Here is a 25217-nt window from a genome sequence, read left to right on the forward strand (position 1 = left end):
AAAACATTAAAAAATTAAAAAAAAAAAAGGAAGTATGGGGGCACCTGGCTGGCTCAGTTGGTTAAGTGGCCAACTTCAGCTCAGGTCATGATCTCACAGTTCGTGGGTTCGAGCCCCGCGTCGGGCTCTGTGCTGACAGCTCAGAGCCTGGAGCCTGCTTTGTATTCTGTGTCTCCCTTCTCTGACGCTCCCCGGCTCATGCTCTGTGTCTCGCTCTCTCAAAAATAAACAAATATTAAAAAAAAAAAAAAAGGGGGAAGTATGTCACTGGGAAGACATTCCCTTATACACCTGCTTGTAGGGGCAAGAAGAATATCCTGCTTCCTTTATAGTTTTTATCCAGTGTTCTGTCTCGGATTAGTCAGAGTCTTCCTCTTGGTCATATGTTGAGAGGAGAATCGTTTGCTTTGGGGGGGGGGATGGGCTGCAGGGGGTCAGCTCCATGACACCGCGCAGTGACTCTTGCTCCTTCCTCGGCAGCACATCATGCTGGTGCAGCGGCAGATGTCTGTGATCGAGGAGGACCTGGAGGAATTCCAGCTTGCCCTGAAGCACTATGTAGAGAGCGCTTCCTCCCAGAGCGGCTGTCTGCGGTGAGTGCCCTGTGAGCAGGGGGCAGGTGGGGTCGGGAAGACAGGCGTTCGAGAATCCTGTCGTGGTTATGGCGATTGTTCCAGCCTTCTGCGTGATGCACTCTGCAGACTTGAACTGGATATTGCTCTTGTCTTCTTGGACTCTGGGTGGATTTGATCATCAGGGGCACCAAGGGAGATACAATGGAGGGAACGATTTGGGAAGGAGAAGTTCACACCGCCTGAAACCTCCCCTTTTGGACCCAGGCAGGCCCACACTGATTTAAAATCACCTCCGGTAGATGAGGCCCCAACTCCAGTGCATTTAGGCCTGATTGCTCCCTTGGTGGTGCGCCCTGTAGCCTAGTAATCATTTCAGCTCTGATGGAACTGCACAGTGTCTGAAGTCTTGATTGCAGACCGTGGTCTTAAAAAAAAAAAAAAAAAAACCTCTTTCCATTTTCATAGCCACCCCAGCCCAGGCTTCAGTTTTCTTGGGCTACTAAAATGTACGAACTACTCCTCATTTTCAGTTTCTCCACTCCAAGGGGTCCAATAAACAGTTACTAGAATTAGAATAATTTTACAGAAACTGTTATTATAGAATCCCCTTAATCAGGAACTGCATAGCTGAGTGCCTTAACCGAGTGCTAGGTGTTTCTCTGACCCTACGTTGATCCGATTCAAGAACGCATAGCACTGCTACCGTTGGATCCCCCTCACCTGAGCCTCCCCAGCTGCCCATTCCTTCCCAGCATGGTCTGTGCCTTCGACCTGGCCGCTCTGCTTCCCAGAAATGTAGGCCCAGCTGGTAGGTTTTGGCCAAGCCCATGTTCTGCCTCAAGTTCAAAGCCCAGCACCAAATTCACTGGCTTCTGGAAAACTACCACAACCAAAACGACCTCTGCCTTGGGGGGTTGTTTCAACTGCATTTCATAATGCTTTTCAAGTACTGTTTCAGTAAAGCTTTTAAATACATGTGTGCGTACGTGTCTAGGTACACATACACACACATACTTAAAAACACATACTTTATGTCTCTGAGTACTTTGGTGTTACTCCCAGTAATTATATTTTATTCATACTCCAACAGAATACCTCCCCACCTAAGAAGTCTGGCTCTGGAGTTAGACATGGGACGGTACTAGTTTTGTGATGTAGGGAAGATCCTACTGGCTCCAGGCCTCAGCTCCTCATCAGGAACTTCCTAAAATGCCTGTGAGGATCAGCTGAGTGCTCAGCACCGCGGGGGCCCAGAAGACGTGAGCTGGGGGTGACCCTCGCTCCCTCACCTGGCTGCCTCTGACCCGCTCTCTAGGGTTTAAGAGGACGTGCTCAGCGCTCTTTCTGTCAGACGCTCGCAATTCCAGTCGTGCCGCTGCGACAGCAGCACAGGACATGCTGTTTGCTTTGTTGTGATTGTTGTTCTGCTTCACAGCAGACTCGGAAGGGCTCATACTGAAACCATTTTAGTCCTTTTATTTAGTTCAGGGATGTAGGGATTTGCCAAGGTGAGCGTATATAGTTTTAAAAGCCTACTCATTTAAAACTGAAGTTGAATGCTTGCAAAATGCAAAAAGAGTGTGAGGTAGGGGTGTGTGTGTGTGTGTGTGTGTGTGTGTGTGTGTGCATGTGCACACCTGTCCACTGTCCACTACAGAAAGTAGAGCATGGTACTGGCCAAGGAAATGGGAATATAAAGAAGATAAAGTCTGGTTTGGCCATCACAATCTCAAGGGATGGTTTAGCCTTTTTACCTTTACGAATAGGGCACAAAGTTTATTTTTTTGGATTCAGAGATCCTGCTTTAACGTGTGTCGGGAAAAGGGCCGGAAGCCACACGGACGGCCGGGGGGAGGGGGGGCCGCTGTGGGGAGCAGCCCGGTAGATAGATGTGTGCTGCGTGCCAGGACTGTGCTCTCAGCAGCCGTGGAAAATCGCTCCCTCGGCTCCAGCTGTGACGAACAGGGAGGGAGAGAATCCTCTCCCAGGGAGATAAATTGAGACTCCGCTTCTCCTCTTCCTTTGCACGACTGGTTTGTTTTTTAAGAACTCTTCACTCACTTATTGCTGATTTTTCAACTGATTTCATGCTTTTACTGGAATTCTCAAAAAGTAGACTTTTGAGACACAGAATCTGAAGCAGGCTCCAGCAGCCCGAGTGGCGCACACGGTATGCTGGCAGGCCTGGCCGATTCAGTTGTGCCCGTTAAGCAGGTTCAGTTGATGAGCGGATGTCACTGTCACTCACACCGTCAACATGCTCCGACATGCCCTGCGCTGTTGCCTTGTGGTTGGCTGATAAAATGAAACTCTGAGAATTACCGCTTTTGCAGCTTCTTCTCCCATGATGTCAGGCTCGGCTTCACCATGGATGGCTAGGGTGTGCTGCTGTGACAGAAAGTAGAAATTACGGATTTAAGCAGTTTGTATCCACATTCTTATTTACTCTTCCCTGCAATCATCAGATTTATCACCTCCAATTAAGGAGGAAATAGGCCCAGATATATTAACCATCTTGCTTGAGCGTGTCTGACTCCAAAACCCACATTTAATCTTTCTTGCCAGTTTTTGGTCATCCTTGAATTAAAGTTTCCTGGACTTTCTGTGGTTAACCAGGAGTAGAATGGACAAGATCCATTCCTCCTGTTCCAATTACCAGGCCTTCCTTTCTTAAATTCAGGCAACTGAATTAGAGAGGCTTTGGCCCTGGAGGTATTTGACTGTGAGACTTAGACGTTTAGGGGCCCTTGTCAGAGTGCTAGTCAACTGAATTTTAAAATGAGTTGTTAGTGGAAAAGCCAAGCAAATCAGTTGTGTGACCCATCTATCACCTGTGCACACACGTGAGTGCATGCACTGTTTGATGATCTCTTTGCTTATTTTGGTTTTTTTTTTAATTTTTTTTTTTACATTTATTTATTTTGAGAGACAGAGCTAGATTACAAGTGCGGGGGGGCGGGTGGCAGCACAGAGAGGAGACACAGAATCTGAAGCAGGCTCCAGGCTCCAAGCTGTCAGCACAGAGCCTGAGGCGGGGCTCAAACTCAGCAAACTGAAGTCATGACCTGAGCTGAAGTTGGACGCTTAACCAACTGAGCCAACCAGGCACCCCACTTTTTGCTTATTTTGTAATCAGGAAGGCTTATTAATGCCTGTGGGGAGGTACCAATTGAATATATGTGGTGTACACAGTGTATTTCTACAACCATGCTTGACACCAGAAAAAGTGAGAAGAGCTTCTGTTTTCAAGGGTCTAGAATCCAGTTAGTAAAATAGGTTACTCATTCATGGCCTAACATTTCATTGCTGTTAAGTAGTAGAATAAAATGTTTTCTGAAGTCACTGTCAGATGTTAATTCTAGAATTTATATGTGTTCCAAACTCTATATCAAGGGCCCAGGAAACATGAATGTGGAATTTTATTAAAATTGAACTTTACCATGGCCAAAGAATCATCTATAGAACTAATGATACTCTGTGGCACATTGACCATGAATCATTCATCAGAATTTTTATGTAGGTGAAATAAATTGGTGGCTGGTTCTTGGTGTGGATAAATGGGGACTGTCCCTCCTGTTGGGCCTTTTCTCCAGTGGTTAGGTTTTGTGAGTTAAAGTAGGACATATGGGGAAAGCAGGAAGCCAAGAGGAAGAGTCTTTTCCATGACGAGCCAGTTGCCTTGGATAACTTATCTTCAACCCCAATTGTTCCTGACCACATCCTCTCCCCTAGAAGCTGTTTCACTGCCATTTTCCAGCTGCTAGGAATATTCAAGGTCTCCTGGAGCTCAGGGCTGAAGCTCTTAGTGCCCGCATCCAGGGACAGCTTAGCCAAAGAACCCTTGCTTCCGCCAGTGAGTGGTTAAGTATCACAGGATGTCTGAGCACATGGAGGAACAAGACTGAAGCACATAGCAACAGCTCAGAAATGTGCTATATAATTCTGTTTGCTGATAATTGAAAGCTAATCATTCAAGCCCTAAGCCTTTTCAAAGGAAATATTGCTGACAGAAATGTTTCTCAAAATTATTTCTTAATTAACCTTTTCTCAGTGGCATTACTGCACATTGCATATGTTGTCTATATTGTACAGCCTCAAGTAACAATATCCTTAAAAATCATTGCTATGTATTGGTCAGTTTTACTGTTAACCTGAAAGCAGTCAGTCAGTGGAACAATTTGGATTAGCATTTTCACCCATATCCCTTTGAGCCAAAATCTGCACTGGTCTTTCAGCTCTGCTATCTGACTCCTTACCAGGAAGGAGGAGAAGGGTGCAATACCAACAAGCCTTCCTGCCAGGTCTGATCCTCAGAATGCGAGCATCTCCCAGAAGCCCTTGCTTCCCCAGCATAGATTTCTTGGATCTCATTGGCCCAGCTCAAGTCACATGGTCATTTTTGACTCCTGGGGAAGTGAGGAAACCAGTATCCAACAGAAAGGAACGAAATCTTGGTGAATGTCTCAGTCCAGTGCTTATTGGCTCGTTGGATATATTGCAAACTCAACAATGGCAAGGTTCTGTTAAGAAAGGGGGGTAATAGTTGGGGCAGTAGACCGTGTTTGGTATATCATCCCCAGAGCCACTTTGAAGGTAAAATGACTTAATCCATGTACAATGCTCAGACCAGGGTCTGGAACAGAGGGATACACATGTTAGCAATCATCATCATTACTATTAGTGTGTATAATGATTATCATCACTATCATTGGCTTGCTGCTTCTCATTTTCACAAATGTGTCTTTTTCCTTTATTTTTTTTCCTGGCCTTGTTTTTCTCTATAGTTTCTTTTACTTTTGTTATACTTCTCAGCTTTAGCACCATTGAAGATTTAGCCTTAGAAACTCTTCTTCCAGTGAAAGTACTACTTTCTTCTTGGCTATTGAGCGAGCAGCTGATACACACAAAGTTTGCCAAGCACTGGGCTAAATATTCTACATGCAGCACTTTAATCCTCATGGTCTGTTATTATCACCAGTTTACTGATGAGGAAACTGAGGTTAAGTAATGGGCCCACAGTGACAAAGCTAACAAGTTGCAGAGGAAGGTAGGCCTACTGGGTTGGGCTTACACCACTCCCTCATTACACTGTGGTACTGTCTTCAGTCCTTTAAAAGCTTGAGAATTATGCTAAAACGGTTTTGCATTCCTTATAGTCTTATGGATGTCTAGAAAAATGGAAGGTCCAGATAGCAGGATAAGTTGGTAATAAGTAATATGTTAGTTTATAGCAGGCAGCTCATGAAGAGACTAAAATGATAGACTGAGTATTTTAAACTTTAGCCTAACAAAAAAAAGTACCAGGTTGAAATTTGTCCATTATAGTGTCAAATTATGTTTGGAGATTACAATCCCTTTGAAACTATTATGGAAGCTACGGATTTTCATCCCAGAAAAAAAAATGGACCTGTGCATCAATTTCCAGCTTATTTCTGGGATTTCCTGGAACAGCCCCCCTACACCCACCAAGAGCTTATTTATTCAGGAACTCCTAGAATTAGAACATCTTTGATTTCACATTCCATCCAATTTCTATCATTCTACTATAAACCTTCCCCTAGAAAATGTGAAATTGAGCTAACAGTGTTTGCTACATCAGACCTTAATTAAGCAAGCTAGATAAACTGCTTTTCAAAAAACATTTACTAGCAAAGAGCAAAAGGAAAATATTAAAATTCCTGTGTGTTGTTACCACCACCTGCTGGTCATACTTAGATAAATTCTGAACTACATTTAGCCTGACTTTCACACTGATATATTCTTTATTATCTTTTAAGTCAATGTCCTTAAAACAGTGTGGAGGCTCCTCAAAAAACCAAAAATAGATCTACCCCATGACCCAGGAATAGCACTACTAAAATTTTATCCAAAGCCTACAGGAGTGCTGATTCACAGGAGCACATGTACCCCAATGTTCATAGCAGTGCTTTCAACAATAGCCAAATTGTGGAAAGAGCCCAAATGTCCATCACCTGATGAATGGATAAAGAAGATGTGGTTTATATATACAATGGAATAGGACTTGACAAGGAGAAAGAATGAAATCATGCCATTTGGAGTAACATGGATGGAACTGGAGGGTATTATGCTAAGTGAAATAAGTCAGTCAGAGAAAGATCTCATATGTTTACACTCCTATGTGGAACTTAAGAAACTTAACAGAAGGCTATGGAGGAAGGGTAGGGGAAAAAAGTTACAGAGAGGGATGGAGGCAAACCATGAGACTCTTAAATACAGAGAACAAACTGAGGGCTGATGGGGGTAGTGGGGGAGAGGGGAAATGGGTGATGGGCATTGAGGAGGGCACTTGGGATAAGCACTAGGTGTTGTATGTAAGCGCTGAATCATGGCAATCTACCCCCCAACCCAAGCACACACGAACTACACTGTATGTTAGCCAACTTGACAATAAATTATATTTAAAATAATAATAAATAAAATAAAAATAAATATCCTTGCTATTGGTATATATTTTCATTTTGATTTCTAATCTGAATGTAATGTAAAACATTAGATTGAACAAGATGGACTTGTGGAATTTTTTATTTTACTTTACTTTTAAATTCCAGAATAGTTCAAACACAGTGTTACATTAGCTTCAGCTCTACAGTATAGTGATGCAACAAATCTGTGCATTACTGTTCATTATAGGTGTGCTCTTAAACCCCGTCACCTGTTTCACCCATCTCTCCACCTACCTCCCCTCTGCTAACTGTCAGTTTGTCCTCTGTAGTTAAGAGTTTGTTTCTTGGTTTGTCTCCTTTCCCCTTTTCATTTGTTCCTTAAATTCTACATATGAGCAAAATCATGGTATTTTTCTTTCTTTGACTTATTTTGCTTAGCATTATACTCACTGGATCCAACCATATTGTTGCAATGGCAAGATTCCATTCTTTTTTGTGGCTAATTAATATTCCACTGTGTACACACACACACACACACACACACACACACACACATTGATATTGATCGATAAATAGATACATATACCACGTCTTCTTTATCCATCATCTATCGATGGACACGGGCTACTTCTATATTTTGGCTATTGTAAATAATGCTGCTATAAACATAAGGGTGCATATATCATTTTGAATCAGTTTTTTTTTTAATTCTTTGGGTAAATACCCAGTAGTGGAATTACTGGATCACATTCTAATTCTATTTTTAATTTCTTGCAGAACCTCCATACTGTTTTCCACAGTGGCTGCATCAGTTTGCATTTCTACCAACAGTGCATGAAGGTTCTTTTTTCTCCCCATCCTCGCAAACACTTGTTTCTTGTGTTTTTGATTTTAGCCATTCTCACAGGTGTGAGGTGATACCTCATTGTGGTTTTGATTTGCCTTTCCCTGAGGATTAGTGATGTTGATCATCTTTTCATGTCTCTTGGCCATCTGGATATCTTCTTCAGAGAAATGTCTTCTCATTTTTAATTGGATTATGTGTTGGGTTTTTGTGTTGTGTAAGTTTTTCATATATTTTGGATACTAACCTTTCATCAGGTATGTCAGTTACAAATATCATCTCCCATCCAGTAAGTTGCCTTTTTTGTTGACTGTTTGCTGTGCAGAAGCTTTTTATTTTGTTGTAGTCCCAACATTTGTTTTTGTTTCCCTTGCCTTATGAGACATACTAGAAAAATGTTGCTACAGCCAATGTCAGACAAGTTACTGCCTGTGTTCTTTTCTAGGATCTTTATGGCTTCAGGTCTCACTTTTAGATCGTTGATCCAGTTTGAGTTTATTTTTGTGTATGGTTTAAGAAAGTGGTCCAGTTTGATTCCTTTGCATATAGCTGTCCAATTTTCCCAACACCAATTGTTAAAGAGACCGTTTTTTCCTGCTGCATATTTTTGCCTCCTTTGTCAAAGATTAATTAACTATATAATCATCGTGGGTTTATTTCTGGGTTGTCTATGCTGTTCCATTGATCTCTGTGTTTTTGTGCCAGTACTATGCTGTTTTGATTCCAACAGCTTAGTACCAAAACTTGAAGTCTGGGGTTGTGATACTTTCAGCTTTGCTTTGCTTTTCCAAGATTGCTTGAGCTATTCAGAGTCTTTTGTAATTCAATATAAATTTTAGGATTGTTTTTTCTAGCTCTGTGAAAAATTCTGTTGGTATTTTGACAGAAATTGCATTAAATCTGTAGATTGCTTTCGCTAGTATAGCCATTTTAACAATACTGGTTCTAATAAATATACTGGTTTGCTAATATTTTGTTGAGGATTTGCATGTTGTAGTATCTTCATCTGGTTTTGGTGTCAGGGTAATGCTGGCCTCACAGAATGCATCTGGAAGCTTTCCTTCCTCTTGTATTTTTTGAAATAGTTTGAGAAGAAGAGGTATTAACTCTTGTTTAAATGTGTGGTAGAACTCACCTAGAAAGCCATCTGGCCCTGGACTTTTGTGAGTTTTTTGATTACTGATTCAATTTCATTGCTGGCAATTGATCTGTTCAAGTTTTCTGCTTCTTTCTGCTTCAGTTTTAAGAAGTTACAGGTTTCTAGGAATTTTTCCATTTATCCTAGGTTGCATGGATTGTTGGCATGTAATTGTTCATAGTATCATCTTAATAATTCTTTGTATTTCTGTCCTTTTGATTGTAATTTCTCCTCTTCTGTTTCTGATTTTATTTAACTCCGTCCTCCTCCCCCACCCCATCCCCGATATATTCTGGCTAAAGGTTTATTAATTTTGCTGATCTTTTCAAAGAAGCAGCTCCTCGTTTCATTGGTATGCTCTATTGCCTTCTTTTAGTTTCCATTTGTTTATTTTTACTTTAATCTTTATTATTTCCTTCTTCTAGTGATTTGAGGTTTCATTTATTCTTTTCTAGCTCTTTTAGGAGATTTTTCTTGCTTCTTGAGGTAGACCTGTACTGCTATAAACTTCCCTCTAAAACTGCTTTTGCATCTTCTGGAAGATTTTGGAACATGGAGTTTTCATTTTTATTTATCTCCGTGTATTTTTTAATTTTCTCTTTGACTTTATGATTGACCCATTCATTGTTTAGTAGCATGTTATTTAACCTCTCTCCATGCTATTTCCAGATTTTTTTTGATGCTGATTCCTAGTTTCATAACATTGTGGTCAGAAAAGATGCACATGATGTCAGTCCTTTTTAGTTCCTTGAGGCTTGTTTTGTGGCCTAACATGTGATCCATTCTGGAGAATGTTTAATGTGCCCTTGAAAAGATGGGTACTGAGTTTTAGGATGGAATGTTCTGAATATATGTTAGATCCATCTGGTCCAGTGTGTCTTTCAAAGCCACGGTTTCCTTATTGATTTTGTTTGGATGATCTGTCCATTGATGTAAGTGGGATGTTAAAGTATCCTATTATTATTGTATTACTCCTGATTACTTTGTTTGTTAATAGCTGTTTTATGTATGTGGGTACTCCCATGTTGGGTGTATAAATATTTACAATTGTTTTATCTTCTTGTTGGATTATTTCTTTTATGATTATCTAGTGTCCTTTTTCTCTTGTTATATTTGTTTTAAAGCCTTTGGCTAATGTAAATATCGTGACCTCTGCTTTCTTTTCATGTCTGTTTGTATGAAAAATGTTTTTCCATCCCTTCACTTTCAATCTGCATATGTCTTTAGGTGTGAAATGAGTCTCTTATAGGTACTATTTAGATGGGTCTTGCTTTTTTATCCATTCCACCATCCTGTGTCTTTTGATTGGAACATTTAGTTGACTTTCACTCAAATTATTGATAGGTTTTTGCCATTTTGTTACTTGTTTTATGGTTGTTTTTGTTCTGCTTTGTTCTCTCTTTTTTTCACAATTAGTTGGCTTTCTTTAGTAATATACTTGGATTACTTTCCATTTTTTGCATATCTATTATTGGTTTTTGATTTTTGGTTACCATTAAGTTGTATGTAGCATCTTATGCACGTAGCAGTCTCTATTAAGTTGATGGTTGCTTAAATTTGAACTAATTTTTTACTCCTCTCCCCCCACATTTTAGGTATATGGTGTCATGCTTTACATCCTTTTGTGAGCCCCTTGACCAAGTTTTACATATGTACTTTACTCTCTTGTGGTTCTTACTGTACTTCTTATTTTGACTTACGGTCTTTCCATTCAGAGAGTTCCCTTTAACATTTCTTGTGAGGCTGGTTGAGTGGTGATGAATTCCTTTAACTTTGTTTGGGAAACTCTTTATCTCTCCTCCTATTCTGAATGATATCCTTGCTGAATAGAGTACCTTTGGCTGCTGACATTGTCCTTTCAGTATTTAGACTATCATACCATGTCCTTTTGGCCTGCAATGATGTTTCTGCAGAAAAATCAGCTCATAGCCTTATGTGGTTTCCCTTGTATGTAACGCTTTTCTTTTTTTCTTGCTTTTAAATTCTCTATCACTACTTTTTGACATTTTATTATGTTTCTTGGAGTGGATTAGGTTGATTTCATGAGGGGCTTCATGTGCTTTTTGGATCTCAATTTCTGTCTCCTTCCTCAAATTTGGGAATTTTTCAGCTGTTATTTAATTAACTTATCTGCCCCCTTTTCTCTCTTTTCTTCTGGGATCCCTGTAATGGGAATGTTATTACACTTGATGATGTGTGAGTTTCCTAAATCTATTGTATTATTGTTTTCTCTCTCCTGTTTAGCTTGCTTTCCATTACTCTGTCCTCCAAGTCACTGTTTTCCTGCTTCTTCTAGTCTACTCTTTATTCCATCTAGTGTATATTTACATTTACTGTTCTTCATCTGATTGGTTCTTTTATGTTTCTGTCTCATTGTTAAAGGTCTCACTGAGGTCCTCCACTCTTGTCATGTTCAGTATCTTTATGCACATTACTTTACATTCTCTGTCAGCTATGTTACTTATCATAAGTTTCAGTTATTATGTCTCTTGCTGTCATTTTGTCCTATTCTTTCATTTGAGATATATTTCTCTCTCTTCATTTTGTCTCTGCCTGTGTGTTAGGAAAGTCATCTCTGTCTTCTTTTCTTGAAAGTAGTGGCCATGAAGAAGAGGTCCTATAGTGCCATGCAGTGCATTGTCCTGTTTACCAGAAACTGGAACTTAAGGAGTGTCTCCTATGTGTGTTGCATGCACCCTAATGTTTTGACAGCCACTTTTCCCTTCAGTCCAGTCACCTGCAGTGGCTCTCTGCCTGTTTTCACAATGTTTGGTCCCTGTCCTGTTAGTAGGCCAGTCTCAGGCAGCCTTGGGCTTGAGTTGTGTCAGTGCATGCATTGCCAGAGATGTAGTAGCACTTTTGCTGTTTTTTCCCTGAAAAGTTTTTGTTCATTGTCATAATCAGACCAGATGTCTGCCCCCACCCCACTTCTGGGACTGTAGTTGGAATGTGGTGATTGTATGGTTGTCTTCCCCTCTCCCAGGGGCAGGAGTCATGTTGGAGTGGTGCTGGCCCCTGTCAGGGATGCTTGCACACCCCTAAGCTTATGGCTCTGCTTTGGGCGAGTTCTGACCAAGAGCATATTGAAAGGGGCAGGATGTGTGATGTTAGCAAGGTTTGTGCTAGTCTGTTGTGCACGGGACCTGCACCTACCAAAACGGAGGCCAGGTTGAGAGAGTGGGTCTGCAGAAGTGCAGAGATGCATGGGCGGGGAGGGTTGGGGTGGGCAAGATGTGGAGTATTAGCATATTAGGTAGGGATTACCCAAGCCTCCCTGGTTCCTACAGGTGGCTGTGGGTTTTTACTGGGGAGCAGGGGAGGGAAATGGCACCTGCCTGCTCCTTTGTTCCTTAGGAAGTCTGCCAGTGATCCCTGCTCCTCCAGCACGCCCTGAGATTAGTAAACAGATCTTCCTCTAGTATACCCCGTTTTTCAAACTGCTGCTCCTAGGCTGTATCTCAGGGGGCCTATTCTGTTCTCTAAGAGTGGGGATTCCATTTCCTATAGCCTTTCAGGCTCACTCAGAGCCAAGCCTGCTGATTTATATAGCTATATTATATAGCAGCAGTGTGGACTCAAATGGCTAACAGCAGGACCCCAAACAAAAGCTGTCAATCCAAGGAGGGGGCAAGGTCAGCTATAGAGAGTGCCAGGATGGATTCAAAGAGCTGCACTTTTGAGGGCAAGGGCAGTGGCCCACGACATGTTTCTGAACCCTGACAATCTTTTGAAGGAATGAAATATTACAGAAGTTATATGTGTGATGTCTATAATATACTGAGATAGTTTTCATGATACCAAACCAGAAAATTAAAAAATTATATCAAAACGGACGTATTGAAATATTTTTCACAAAACTTTCTTTTTCATGCAGGCACCATGGATATTTCCTGCATGAGTAGATAAGATTGTTTCATACCCCATACAGAAATAATTAGAAAAAGTAGTTTGCTGCTTGTCTTTAATTTCCTGCGGCTACTTATGCCTTTCCTTTTCTATTTCAGCATTTCCATACAGAAGCTTTCCAATGAAGCTCGCTACATGATTTATGAGTTTTGGGAGAACAGTAGTGTGTGGAATAGGTAAGTAATAAACAGACCTTGCGGGGGGGGGGGGGGCGGGGCAGGAGGGGGAAATACACATGATGTTTTTAGGACTTGTAGGAAAAGCTCCATTCCCTTTACCTTAAAATGTTTCATTTGCTCATTTTCCTACATCCCAAATTTTTAGGAATTTATTTCATGGATTAGAAACCACTCTCCTCTTGAAACAAATACCTTTGGTAATTATCCTATTTTAAGTATAACCATTTTACTGATGCTTTCATGTAAGAGTTAGATATGGGTCATGGGTATCTAAAGTGTCAGAGGGGCACGTGATCAAAGGACACAGAAAAGGATGAGAAAGTAATTTTACTTTCTATTTTTTTCATAAATTCTGCAGTGTCTTATTTTATAATAAAAATATATAATGGTTAAGATCATCATAGCTTAACTTTTCTAAATGTCTTTAAGCACTGCAAAAAGGGGGGGGTAGAAATTAATGACATTGTTTGGAAAAAATTAAAAACAAATCAACTTTTCTGGGTAACCATTCTACAGTGTGTATGTATATCAAATCATTCTGTACATGTTGAATGTACATATTTGTCAACTCAACAAAGTTAAAGAACAAACCTACCTCTTTGTAATTAATAACAAGTAACATAATTAGAAAAATTGATAAGAAAATTTTTGCTATTCTGAGATTAAACAGTTCTTGTTGGTTTTAAATGCCAGTGAATATAGCCCTCCAGTAAGTCCAGATTTAGGGTTTTAAACTATGGTAATAGAAGTAACAGAATAGCTGGAAATTTAGTTAATACATATTTCACCCAAAATTTTATTTTTGAGACTATTTTAAGACTATACTACAGAATGACACCAATAGAATCTTAAACACCAAAGGGACCTTTAAAGGCAACTTATTCAACTCTGTACTTCAGGCCTACACTTTAAGATGATTTTTATTTCTTTTTTTTTTTCTCATAGGGAGAAAAAGTTCTATAGTCTCTCTTCTTAGCTTTCTTATTTTTTTAACCATCCTGACAGTCAGTATATTCTTCCTTCTGTTTAAACTCTGAAATTAAAGTCTTTCTCCTTTTGTTTTATCTTTATAGGGAATTAATGGTATTGTTTTTAGAAGTCTTTAAAATATTTTTTCTGATGACAGTTGTTAAATTACACAAGTCTTTTATTTTTTATTTTAGGGTAGGTACTGATAAGAAGTCTGTATCCTGACACTTAATCCAAATCATCCAAAACCTTGCCATTTTTACTGAATTTGAACTGTTTGCATTCTACTTGGCAAGATTGTAATAAAAATGCACAGCCTTAATCTATAATTATTTATACAGCCACCTTCAGACGAACTATAGCAAGACATTCCAAAGAAGTAATGTGGATTTCTTGGAAACTCCAGAACTCACGTCTACTATGCTAGTTCCTGGTAATTATCCTGGTTTCACTGGATAATTCTGCATGTTTTTGTATAGTCTTTTGCCTTTTAAAAGATAGTATGTTCTTCCACACACTTTATCAGTGGTGCTCTCTTCATTATTATATCTTAAAATATGAAAGTGGGAGGAAAAAATAAGAGATCCATCTATTAGTTGATCCAATTTGTATTCCTGGCTATATTAAACCTAGCATTAGTCTCTGGTCCCCTTCAGTAATGTAACAAACTTTAAGTACAAATCAAATCATGACATTTTGAATAAATTATTCAAATGCTTTACTATAATTTAGTGTATTGAATTAGTTTGAAATGTATGACCCAGAGGTTGCAGGTTAGAATTATGCTAGAAATATTTTTATTAAAATAGTTGTTAAAATATTTGTAATTGGGGAAAGCAGTATTGAAATCTGAAATGAAATTGTCTAGGAAGTCTGGCCTACCCAAGGCTTAAGATAATTGAGAACCAAAATTCATTTGTTCATCTGCCCTAACAAACACCAATTAAATACGTTTACTCAGTGCTCTATGTCCTAGGTACTGTGGATTCTGGGGTGCTTTGCTTGTTTACTAGTGCTGAGTTGTAACTTTAAATAAACATTATGCTAAGAGCTAGAGAGAGTACAAAGTAAAAATGGAGTCTCTTCCCCCGAAATGCTATCTGTCCAGTGGGAGAGACCAATGCTTGCAGAAAAGAACCAAGCTCAGGGCATAACACAGTAGTTACTACTATAGTACTACTATAGTATAGTTACTACATAGTAGTTATGCATATGGTCATAATATGCATGTGGACTTAGTGAAGGGATTGTTTCTTTTAACAGTTTTCTTTTTAAGACAGAGTACTCTGGAGGTGGAACTTAAAAGGTGAGAATTGGACAAATAAATTTACCTCTACTTTGGTTGCGGTAAATTGTACATATGAACAAACCCAAGAAATGTTAAATGGGCTTGACTAATCGGTGCAAAAGTAAGACTGTGGCATAAGGCTCATATAATGATACATTGTGGAGAGAGAAGGGGGTGTAGGAAATGAGGTTAAAGTATAAGGAGGAGTGCAAACTTAGTAATGAAGTCATTACAGGTTTTTGAGAGGGATAGTGAATGTTCTAATGAGTAGTAACTGGCAGGATGGAGAAAGGTGGCTGTCATGGAGAGGAGAGAGATTGGTCAGGTAGGCAATAACATAGGCCAGGAGCTACCAGGAGAGTTCCTTTGCCAGTACAGTTTTCAGGAGTTAACCATGGCAAGCTATGTGAAGCCCAGGCTTGGTGAGAAAAGATATATTGTAGGAACAAAATACCTGACAGAAGCCTAGGAAAATGCCTTTATTTGTAAGGCTGCCAGGGGAAAAGGCTCCTTTATGAAGGAAATTGAGGGGAATCACTGAAAGCCAGGAGAATCAGAGTAGTTGAGTAGCAAGGAAACCAAAAGACTAACATGCAGGCACAGTGCTCCTCGGGGGCCCGCACAGTGAAGCGGGACTTGAGAGAATGGAACTGAGAGCTGCGTTGGACAAGCAGTTACTGCTCAAGAGAACAGTTTTGACACAGTGGTAGGAATGTAAAAGTTAGGGTAGATTTTGATGGATTGAGGAATAATAGAAAGTGAAACAGTAAATTCTGGAATTAAAGGCAGGAGCGATCAGGGGCGACTGCTTCCCAGTCAGCAGACTTACCATCACGGCCTGAGCTTCAGCTGTTCACTTACTCTGGACTTAGAGATGGTAGACTTGTAGAATTTCCCTTGCTGTGTATCTTGGATTTAATCCTCAAATAAGAAAGCCATGAATATGGCTGAAATTTCTCTATCACTCTGAGAGCATTGCCTAAGTTAGAAAAGCTGGCTTCAACTAAAACTGGTTTGGTTCTTGTTATCAGAGCCCAAATTCAATACAATTTAATGCCTTTTTTGCTACCTTATTTTGTATCATATTTTGTTAATTTTCATATCACCTCTAATTTCAACAGTGACTACTGAAATTTGGAAGAACAAAAAGAAAGGTTTGATTTCTAACACATTTTATTAAATTTCCCTCAAACAAGATTTTTTAAACATCTGTTTGGGGCATCCTATTCTTTTAATAGGAGAGTTTTATAAATTGCAACAGTACATACCTCCCTGGACAAACAGCTGGAATTAATTTATAAATATTATGTATAGTTTTAATGGTCATATGACATATTTTTAATAACCACTTTTTTAAATTTTGTCTGTCATATGAAGGCTAAAAATAAAAACAAAACTGTTTTCGCTATATACATATTTAGACCTACCAAAAAAATCTAAAAAAAACAGCCATTATATAGAGATTAGGTTTGGATCGTTAATTCACAAATTATGACTTCTGTAGGATTGCTTTTTTATCAGGTTTCTAAGTGGTTTACCTAAGATACATCTGAAGAAATCAATAAACCAGACCGTATCCAGTTATGAAAATACAAACCAAAATATATTCCTATGAACTCTTGAATATAAAAATAATTAAAATGAGTCATACTAGAGAATGGCTAAATAGGCCTACTAGCCATCATAAAACACCCAGACCAAAGTGTGAGAATTCGGTCTGTGGATAAGAATATCCCTTGGCAAAGGAGAAAGGCCTGTAGTTATGAGAAGAGAAGACACACAAGAAAATAAGATCCTGATGTCAGCCAGCACGTCACTTAAACAGCTTTGAAAACAAGTTCTAATCTTTTCCATTTTTTTCTCACAGCATTCCACCAGTCTTACTTCTTTGCCATAGATTTGTCTTTGGGGCATTTATATTCAGTGGGGAAAACATTTTCAGTCTTACAATAAAGATGTCTTGTATTAAAAAATATTTAAAACACATCCACTTGTTTATGCCCAATCTTTATGAAATTGTTATGTCAAGTATCTTATACTCCAAAAATGTTGCCAGTACTAGGTAGATTAAAACACCAACAACATTTCATCTTCAGGACATTTATGATATTATTGCCCAAGATAAGCTCCACCCATTCATAACAACAACGATGACGAAACTAAGACTATAACCAAGTTCAAAAAGATCTGGTACAAATATTGCAAAAAGAGTTCAATCTTGGCTTAGTCAGGAAATAGTGACTTGAAAGATAATTATGCAGACTAAAGGTGGGAGAAAATACTCTTTTTTAAGAATGATTACACCCTGACAATTATTCCATTGTTTAAAAATTTGCTTTTCTCTTTTCAGCTTCATGGTGGATCCTGAACAACTAGATGCTCCCAGACATGTTCCATATGGTTCCAAGTGCAAAACAAGTATTCTTATCTAAAATGTGAATTAGAAAATTCTCTGTGGTTACTAATCTACACTATACTTTTGTTTAATATAGTTAGGAAGTGCACTCTTCTAAAATGTCTCCTAGATCTTTCATGTGAATTTTAGCTAAATTTATGAAGTCTGTTTTGCTACATTGTACCCTAAAACCCTTTAGTGGCAAAATCCTAATATGTGAAACAAGTATATGCACAAAGGAACAAAATTGTGAAAAAGAAATGATAAAATAATCAAAGTGGGAATTTTTAAAGTATTACTTCATAGGATAGCTTCTGTGGACTTGTCATTAGCTATAAAGGTTAAGTCAATGTTTTGTCATTTTTAAGTAACTGATTTTCTGCGAATGAAGCTTTATATTCTGCAGTAATGCTCACTGTATTTGCAACTCATGATCTTATGAATATTCACTTTACTGAAAAAGCTAATCCATGATCCATAATGATGTCCTTATGTGCAGAGAGAAAAGGCCACAGGAAGACACCGTAAGAAGGTGCCTACAGCAAACCAAGGAGAGGCCTCAAAGAAATCAACCCTGCTAGCACCGTGGTCTTGGACTTCTGCTCTAGAACTGTGAGAAAATGCCTTTCTGTTATTTAAAAAAAAAATTAATACATGAGCTTACAACAATCTTGGCTACAATCTACAGACTATATACTTGTCATGGTTTTTTGCAAGTGATAACAATTCTGTGATAGTTATGGCACTATTTAGTAATATTAACACCATTATATCATTTATTAGCATCATAATTCCTTGTAAGTTCAACAAATCAAGAAAAGAGGAGAGTCTTAGTTTGAGAAAATCAGGTTCAAATTTTTTGGCATATGATTCAGAGGACTAATTTTCTTATAAAGAAAGACATTTGCACTTTCAAAATATTTAAAAAACAAAATTTTAATCTAAGTGAACAAGGAAAAATATAAATTAGGGAATAAAATGTGGAAGGTATTGGACAGAAAACATTTCCCAGTTTCAACACTAGAATGACAATTCTAATTTCAGTAGCACATTAACCTTGTACCTAATATACTCTTCTGTATAAGGTCAGATATTACATATTGTTAGAATCTATCCTGATAAATGCTGCTAGTGAAAATGCAGTACATACAGGAGTTTGTTCCCATGTTATTCTCTAATCCAAATTCCTTTGAAACCACAGGTCTTCAAGGAAAAAACTATAATTTTCTTTTTTTTTTCTGTTAGAAAACTCAGAAGATTGAACTAAATTTTATTTTTTAAATATAAAATTTGACCAAAAATATTTTCTCAAACTTTGTGTACCCTCCATTCTCACTCTAAATATTTTTTCATAGCTTTTACTAGACAAGGGCAGTAAATTTTGACATATATACACGTACACAGACACAAATGTTGTGTGTGCATGTGTATATATGTGTGTATGTCTCTGGTCATTTCTAAAGATGACAAACACTGAAACAACACCTGGCTCAACTCTTTTAATTTATATACAAAGCAGAGAACATTAATGGAGATGTACACTGATTATTCAAACAAACTATACATATGTACAAAGGCAAACAGGTAATAGCACAGTCTTTGCGGTCTCACTCTGATTATATACAGTGACTTCTGACATACTCTTCTTGAAAAGGCTGGTTATAAATGGTTTCAAAAAAATACAAATTATAGCCAATAAAAAGATAGTATTAGATTCAGAAAGTACCTCAGTCTTCTGTCTTCTGAGTATGAGGCAGTTTCTAAAGTACTGGTGGTATGACTTCAGAAAGGTCTCTGCCTTTAGTAACAGTGCTGAGCAGAATGCCTGTTAAGATCCCAAACTAGAATAGTTTCTATCATAGTTTTTTTAACTAGAGTCAAAAACAACTTGAGAATAGGTAAGTAATAAAGCAAACCAATTTTGTTATGTGGTAATACTGATCCCAGCTCTTACACACATTACACATAAACTTTTATGTGTGTGAGAATAGACAATGTATACATATAGAATGGGAAAATAGGACAGAAAATAAATGAAAAATCTGGGCCCTAGGTATAAATGTATCACTTTTAATTAACCCATAAATTTATGGTGGTTTTTTCCTTTTAAAAAATCTTTTTCTGGGGAACAAAGGAATGAAAACTAGTGTAGTAAAAGACCAAGATAGGAAGCTTCCCATGGACTAAAAGCTTAAATCTAGGTAATAAGCCCAAAGACCGGTGAGGAGAAAGGTACTGGTTTTAGGAGTTCAGAATTCAGCTTAAGGTAAACTTTCTGCCAAATGATGGTCTTGAATGCCTTCCCAGCAGACCTGGGGATCTGACAAAATAAAAGTAGGGAAAGTTTACACTTACCTTTACATCAGCAAATTTTTTTTTTTTTACAAAATGCAGGAATTTATTATATAAAATTTCTAGGAGCTAAAAGTTTAAATCCCCAAATTCTTCATCCATTTGTGTTTTTGTTACAAGAAATTTCGAATTAAAACTTAATGTGCCTCAATTATTTGCAAATGCCTACATTTTTCCTTTTGGAAATAATATCAGTTTCATTTTGGAATTTGCCCAACTTCTTCTGTTCATGTAGTCTGATTAGAGAAAACCAGTAGCAGCTATGTTTCACGGTTTCCAAATTGTCAAACAATGTTATCAAAAAACTAGAGACCAAAGAACTGCCTGTTAAAACATTGTTTTCTGTCATGGATAACTATGCATTGAACATCCTGAATCATTCTAAGCCTCTGGAGAGATTGTAAAGCTCCTTTCAAAGTGCTGGAATGAAATCAGTGGCAATCAGAACAAAAGCAACTTTTTAAAAGCAACAAGAAATTATGTACCATATATACATCATAGCAAATACTTTATATTTGAGAATCTTTACAGCTTACATTTCCAGTCCATTATTACAAGAGATGAAAAACAAAAAAAAAACTGCAAGTAGCATGCAAATTATAAATACAGTCTTCCTGCAAAGCTGAAACTGATTAGAAAATTATTTATAGTTCAAAATATCTTTCTCATTTTAGGAGAAACCAAATACCCAACCATCAAAATTAAAAATAAACTGAATTGTCACAGTCCATTACAGTTACTGTTACTATATCCACTTCATTTGCAGGTGTCCAAAATATAAAATGAGTAATTCTTTATCTTCAAATTGGTCTGTTCTTAAAATGCTACTTAAAACTTTGGTTGTTTTCCTGTAACATAGAATAAAAAGTTAATTGATCAATTAGATTGAATGAATACAGTTTTGACTAGTTTATCAAACCAAATACTGTGACCCTATTAAAAATGCATGTTGCTATAGGAAGTATTAACGTAATTGGAATTTGTCAAAACAGTTCTCCTGTGTTCACTAAAACATGTAATTCATTTTTAAAAATACTAGATTGTACTTCAAACTTGTTCTGTTTCTGTGATACCTGGTTTGTTCAAAATAATGTGTATGTCAAACTTTTATTTACAAAATAAAATGTTCGAGATGAAATAAGTCTGCAAATGAAAACCTGACAATATATAGCACTGAAATTTAGATTTACATACTCCTAAGATCTCTGAACAGGTTGGAAAATTTGAACATCATTAAGGACGTTTTTCATGATAAAACATTCCTGTGTACAAGATGTGATGGAAGAAATTTATGCCTAAATTTTGAAAAATTGAGTTCTACAAGGTAGGGACTTTAGGAAACCTAAAATACATTGTAAGTTAACATTTAAAAAATTCTAAGAGAAAATAAAAGGCTTTGGATTCCCACAGATTAGAAATTCCAAAAATGGAGAGCACGGGAGATACGTTACATCTCACATTTGAGCCATTCTCAGCAAACCTATATTCTGAGTTAATCTCCATAGAGTAGTTATCCAAATAAATAGTTCGTGAAAACTCTAAAGTCAAATTCTACTTGAAATGGAAATAAAGACAATTTACTAAGTGCATAATGAGAGCTCAGTACCATACCAAGCTCTTCCATACATTTCATTTAATCTTAACAACTAGAGATTATCAACCTTATCTACAATCAAGAAACAGATGCAGAAAGTCAAATGACTTAGGTTTGAATAATATATTAGTATACAAGGTGAAGCTACAACTTGATCCCAAGTCTGATACCAAAATTCATGTCCTTTCCAATCAATATCCTAAAATATATGTGTATTTATTATATTCATTTTGATGAAATTTGATGCAGTGGCACAAATATAAAGCACTATGAACAGCAAAGACAGTGAAGAAGTGGGATGACTTGGTTTACTATTTAGAAAGACTGAGAGACAGAAACACACCACATACATGTTGCCACAAAGGAGAGGACTATCCTTCCAATAAATACAGCTAGGATGACTGGGTATTCATGTAGAAAAAAAAATTACAACTTGACCCCTACTTCACATCATACAGGAAAGTCAACTGCAATTGAACTTTAAGACGATAATAATGAATGTTCTGTATCTTTCAATGGAAAAAATATTTCTTAAAAATATAATTCCATTCTATTATTATTTACAGTAATTGGTTATATTATACATTTATATTTATGTACTTTTCTGAATTCTATTTCATTTTAAGAATAAAAATCTAGTGATAATCTAGTGAACATACTAAAGACAAATATTTTAGAGTCTAAAATTAGAACACTACTTACTGGTTTTTGAAGTACAATGGGATGATCAGGCAGAAAGTCTGGTTTTTTTCTGCAGATGGAAACACTTGAGAGCTTCAACAGGAAATCTCTGCTATATTTAATTCTCTCTATAGATATTAAACATCAAATACATTAAAAAATACATAACTCTTCCAGAACAGTTTTTGGTTCATTTATTTCTGCATGCCCCTTAATATTCCATTATTTTACAAAATGATTAGTAGTTTCTATGCAAAAGAGATGGCAAAATTTTTTGAAAAATACCTACCACCGCCAATTTTCCTTTTATATGGAAAGGAAGCCAAATAACCACGGAAACAGAAGGAACAGAACTATTTCAGAAAATTGGTAATGCATGGCTTCTTTCATCTATAACTTTTTCATTTATAACTAGTGAAGGGATCTTGTATTACAAAATATAACAGCAGTTACACCTGTTGGGCAATTCAGACCCAGCCAGTACGGAACCCTAGTAAGCCTATCTAGTCCTCATGTTAACTTAAAATGTGGTACAAATTTATTATATATCTGTGCATAAGAGGTGTACTAGGTAATGGTGAAAAAGAACCAAGGCAAGGGAGCCTGAGTACAAGCAGGGGAGAAGGGCAGAGGGAATCTCAAGCAGGCTCCATGCTCAATATGGATCGATTCCATGACCCTAGGTTCATGACCTGAGTGGAAAACAACAGTCAGATGCTCAACCAACTGAGCCACTCTATCTTTAAAGGAGAATAAAAACAATGCTTCAAATATCTGCATATTTCTTATCAGAAACTATCACCACAAAAGACCACTTGCTGAACCAGCAGAGCAATAGATTTAAAGTCCTAACACAAAAGAAATGACAACCTAGAATTCCATATAGTGAAACAGCAACAATACATATACTGGCCTCTTTCCTTGGTTCCTGGCACAAAGCTACTAAAACCCTTGTTATTTCCTTTTATTTATTTATTTATTTATTTATTTATTTTTTACTGTGTTTATTTGAGAGAGAGAGAGAGAGAGAGAGAGAGAGAGAGAGAGAGAGAGAGACAGCATGAGCAGGGGAGTGTCAGAGAGAGAGAGAGAGGGAGACACAGAATCTGCAGACAGGCTCCAGGTTCTGACCTAGCTGTCAGCACAGAGCCCGATGCAGGGCTCGAACCCACAAACTGTGAGATCATGACCTGAGCCGAAGTTGGACGCTTAACCAACTGAGCCATCTAGGCGCCTCATCCCTTGTAACTTCTTAAGTGATAAGAATACTAGGAACATCTTTTGTTCAAATATTTGGTTTCTGAGCCTACTTCTGACACACAGCTTTTAAAACACTTGAATTTCCTGGGTGCCAGAAATGTCCTTTATTCTAAGGAGGTGCCTTTTGGTGGACTCTTGGACAGGGGCTGGTAAACAGGAAGACCAAGCCATGATCAGAAGCTTGAAACTTTCAGCCCAACCCCCACCTCCTCTTAGAAGGGAAGGGACCAGAGATTGAATTAACATGCCACTTGATGATGCCACCATAAACATCCCAAAGTATGGGGTTTGGAGAGTTCTGGGTTGGTAACCACATCTATCACATCCATGTAACAGGAGGGTGGCCCACGCTAACTCCACAGGGACAGAAGTTTCCACATTTGAGACCCTTCTAGACCTTGTCCTATGTATCATTTCATTTTGCTCTTTATCTGTATCCTTTATTATATATTTTATTATATAATAAACTGGTAAATGTTAGTTTACCTTAAGTTCTGTGAGCAGTTCTACCAAATGATCAAATCCAAAAAGGGAGACTTGGGAATCTCCAATTAATCCATGGTCTTACTTCTTGCAACTGTCATCTGAAGTCGAGGGTAGTCTTGTGAGCCTGAGCTCTAAATCTGTGGGGTCTGCATTAATTCCAGTTAGTGTGAAAATTGAATTAAATTGTAGGATACCCAGCTAGTGTTGCTTGATATGTGGAAAAACCACACATCTACTGTCAGAAGACAGTGTTGTGAATATGTACAGTACTGAAAGTAGAGGAGAAACAGAGGGGTGGATTTTTACCCCTTACACCTAACCAGTGGAAATATCTTGGAATACTTGTGACCTTAAAAGACATTTCCAGAAAAGAGAAAAAAAATTAAAAGAATTTGTCACTAGTAGAGTTGATCTATAAGAAATGTACAGGAAGTTTCTCATGTTGCAGGAAAATAATACTAGACAGAAACTTTAATATTCAGAAATGAAGAATGAAAGAAAAAGGGTAAATAGCTGGACAAATATAATGGTCTCCTTTCTTCCCCCTCTGAGTTTTATAAGTGTATGACTGTTAAAACTTATGACACTGTCTGGTTGAGAACAGGATGCATACAGCTACAACAAATTTCAGTGCAATGGTGTGAAGGGAAGGAACCTACAGAGGGTTGCAAGATTTTACCATCACCGTTTTGCATGAAGTAGTAGAATATTAACAAGCACAATGAATTATATATTATAATCCCTAGACCTATAACCTAAAATACAAGAAAATATAGCTAAAAATCCAACAGATACAATCAAATACCAACAAAAGTTCAAAAATATCCAGAAGGGGACAGGAAAAGGGAAAAAATGGGACAAACAAAATAAATAATAAGCCTAAATCCAACCACATCACCTTAAATATTAATGGTCTAAATCAGGAATCAACAAAGGTTTTCTGTAAAATACTGATAGTAAAAGTTTGAGAGTTTTGGAACATATAGTCTCTGTCACAACTACTCAGTCTTATAATGCAAAGACCACAGAAAATAAAGCATATGGCTGTGTTCCTATTAATTTTAATTTCCGAAACAAGGATTTTAACTGAGGGACACAGTTTGCTAACTTTTAGGGTTAAACACTGCAATTAAAGGCCATAATTGA

General features: G+C 37.6%; 2 protein-coding genes across 2 annotated transcripts in view; one reads left to right on the forward strand and one right to left on the reverse strand.

Moving 5' to 3' along the window:
- Positions 1-20664, forward strand: part of LOC115284891 (N-terminal EF-hand calcium-binding protein 1) — a 46429-nt gene extending 25765 nt beyond the window's left edge. Inside the window, exons 5-9 of the mRNA XM_029931348.1 lie at positions 481-593; positions 12966-13043; positions 14357-14448; positions 17654-17721; positions 18198-20664. Of these exons, the coding sequence (XP_029787208.1) occupies positions 481-593; positions 12966-13043; positions 14357-14448; positions 17654-17679 (309 nt within the window). The 3' untranslated portion in view covers positions 17680-17721; positions 18198-20664. The remainder of the gene's footprint in view (positions 1-480; positions 594-12965; positions 13044-14356; positions 14449-17653; positions 17722-18197) is intronic.
- The window catches only part of LOC115284892 (uncharacterized protein C8orf88), a 39778-nt gene continuing 33175 nt past the window's right edge, over positions 18615-25217 (reverse strand). Inside the window, exons 5-6 of the mRNA XM_029931349.1 lie at positions 22347-22453; positions 18615-20898 (exon numbers count right to left, since the gene is read on the reverse strand). Of these exons, the coding sequence (XP_029787209.1) occupies positions 20875-20898; positions 22347-22453 (131 nt within the window). The 3' untranslated portion in view covers positions 18615-20874. The remainder of the gene's footprint in view (positions 20899-22346; positions 22454-25217) is intronic.

This window comes from Suricata suricatta, unplaced genomic scaffold (assembly GCF_006229205.1).
Source record: "Suricata suricatta isolate VVHF042 unplaced genomic scaffold, meerkat_22Aug2017_6uvM2_HiC HiC_scaffold_25, whole genome shotgun sequence".
Classification (NCBI taxonomy): Eukaryota; Metazoa; Chordata; class Mammalia; order Carnivora; family Herpestidae; genus Suricata; species Suricata suricatta.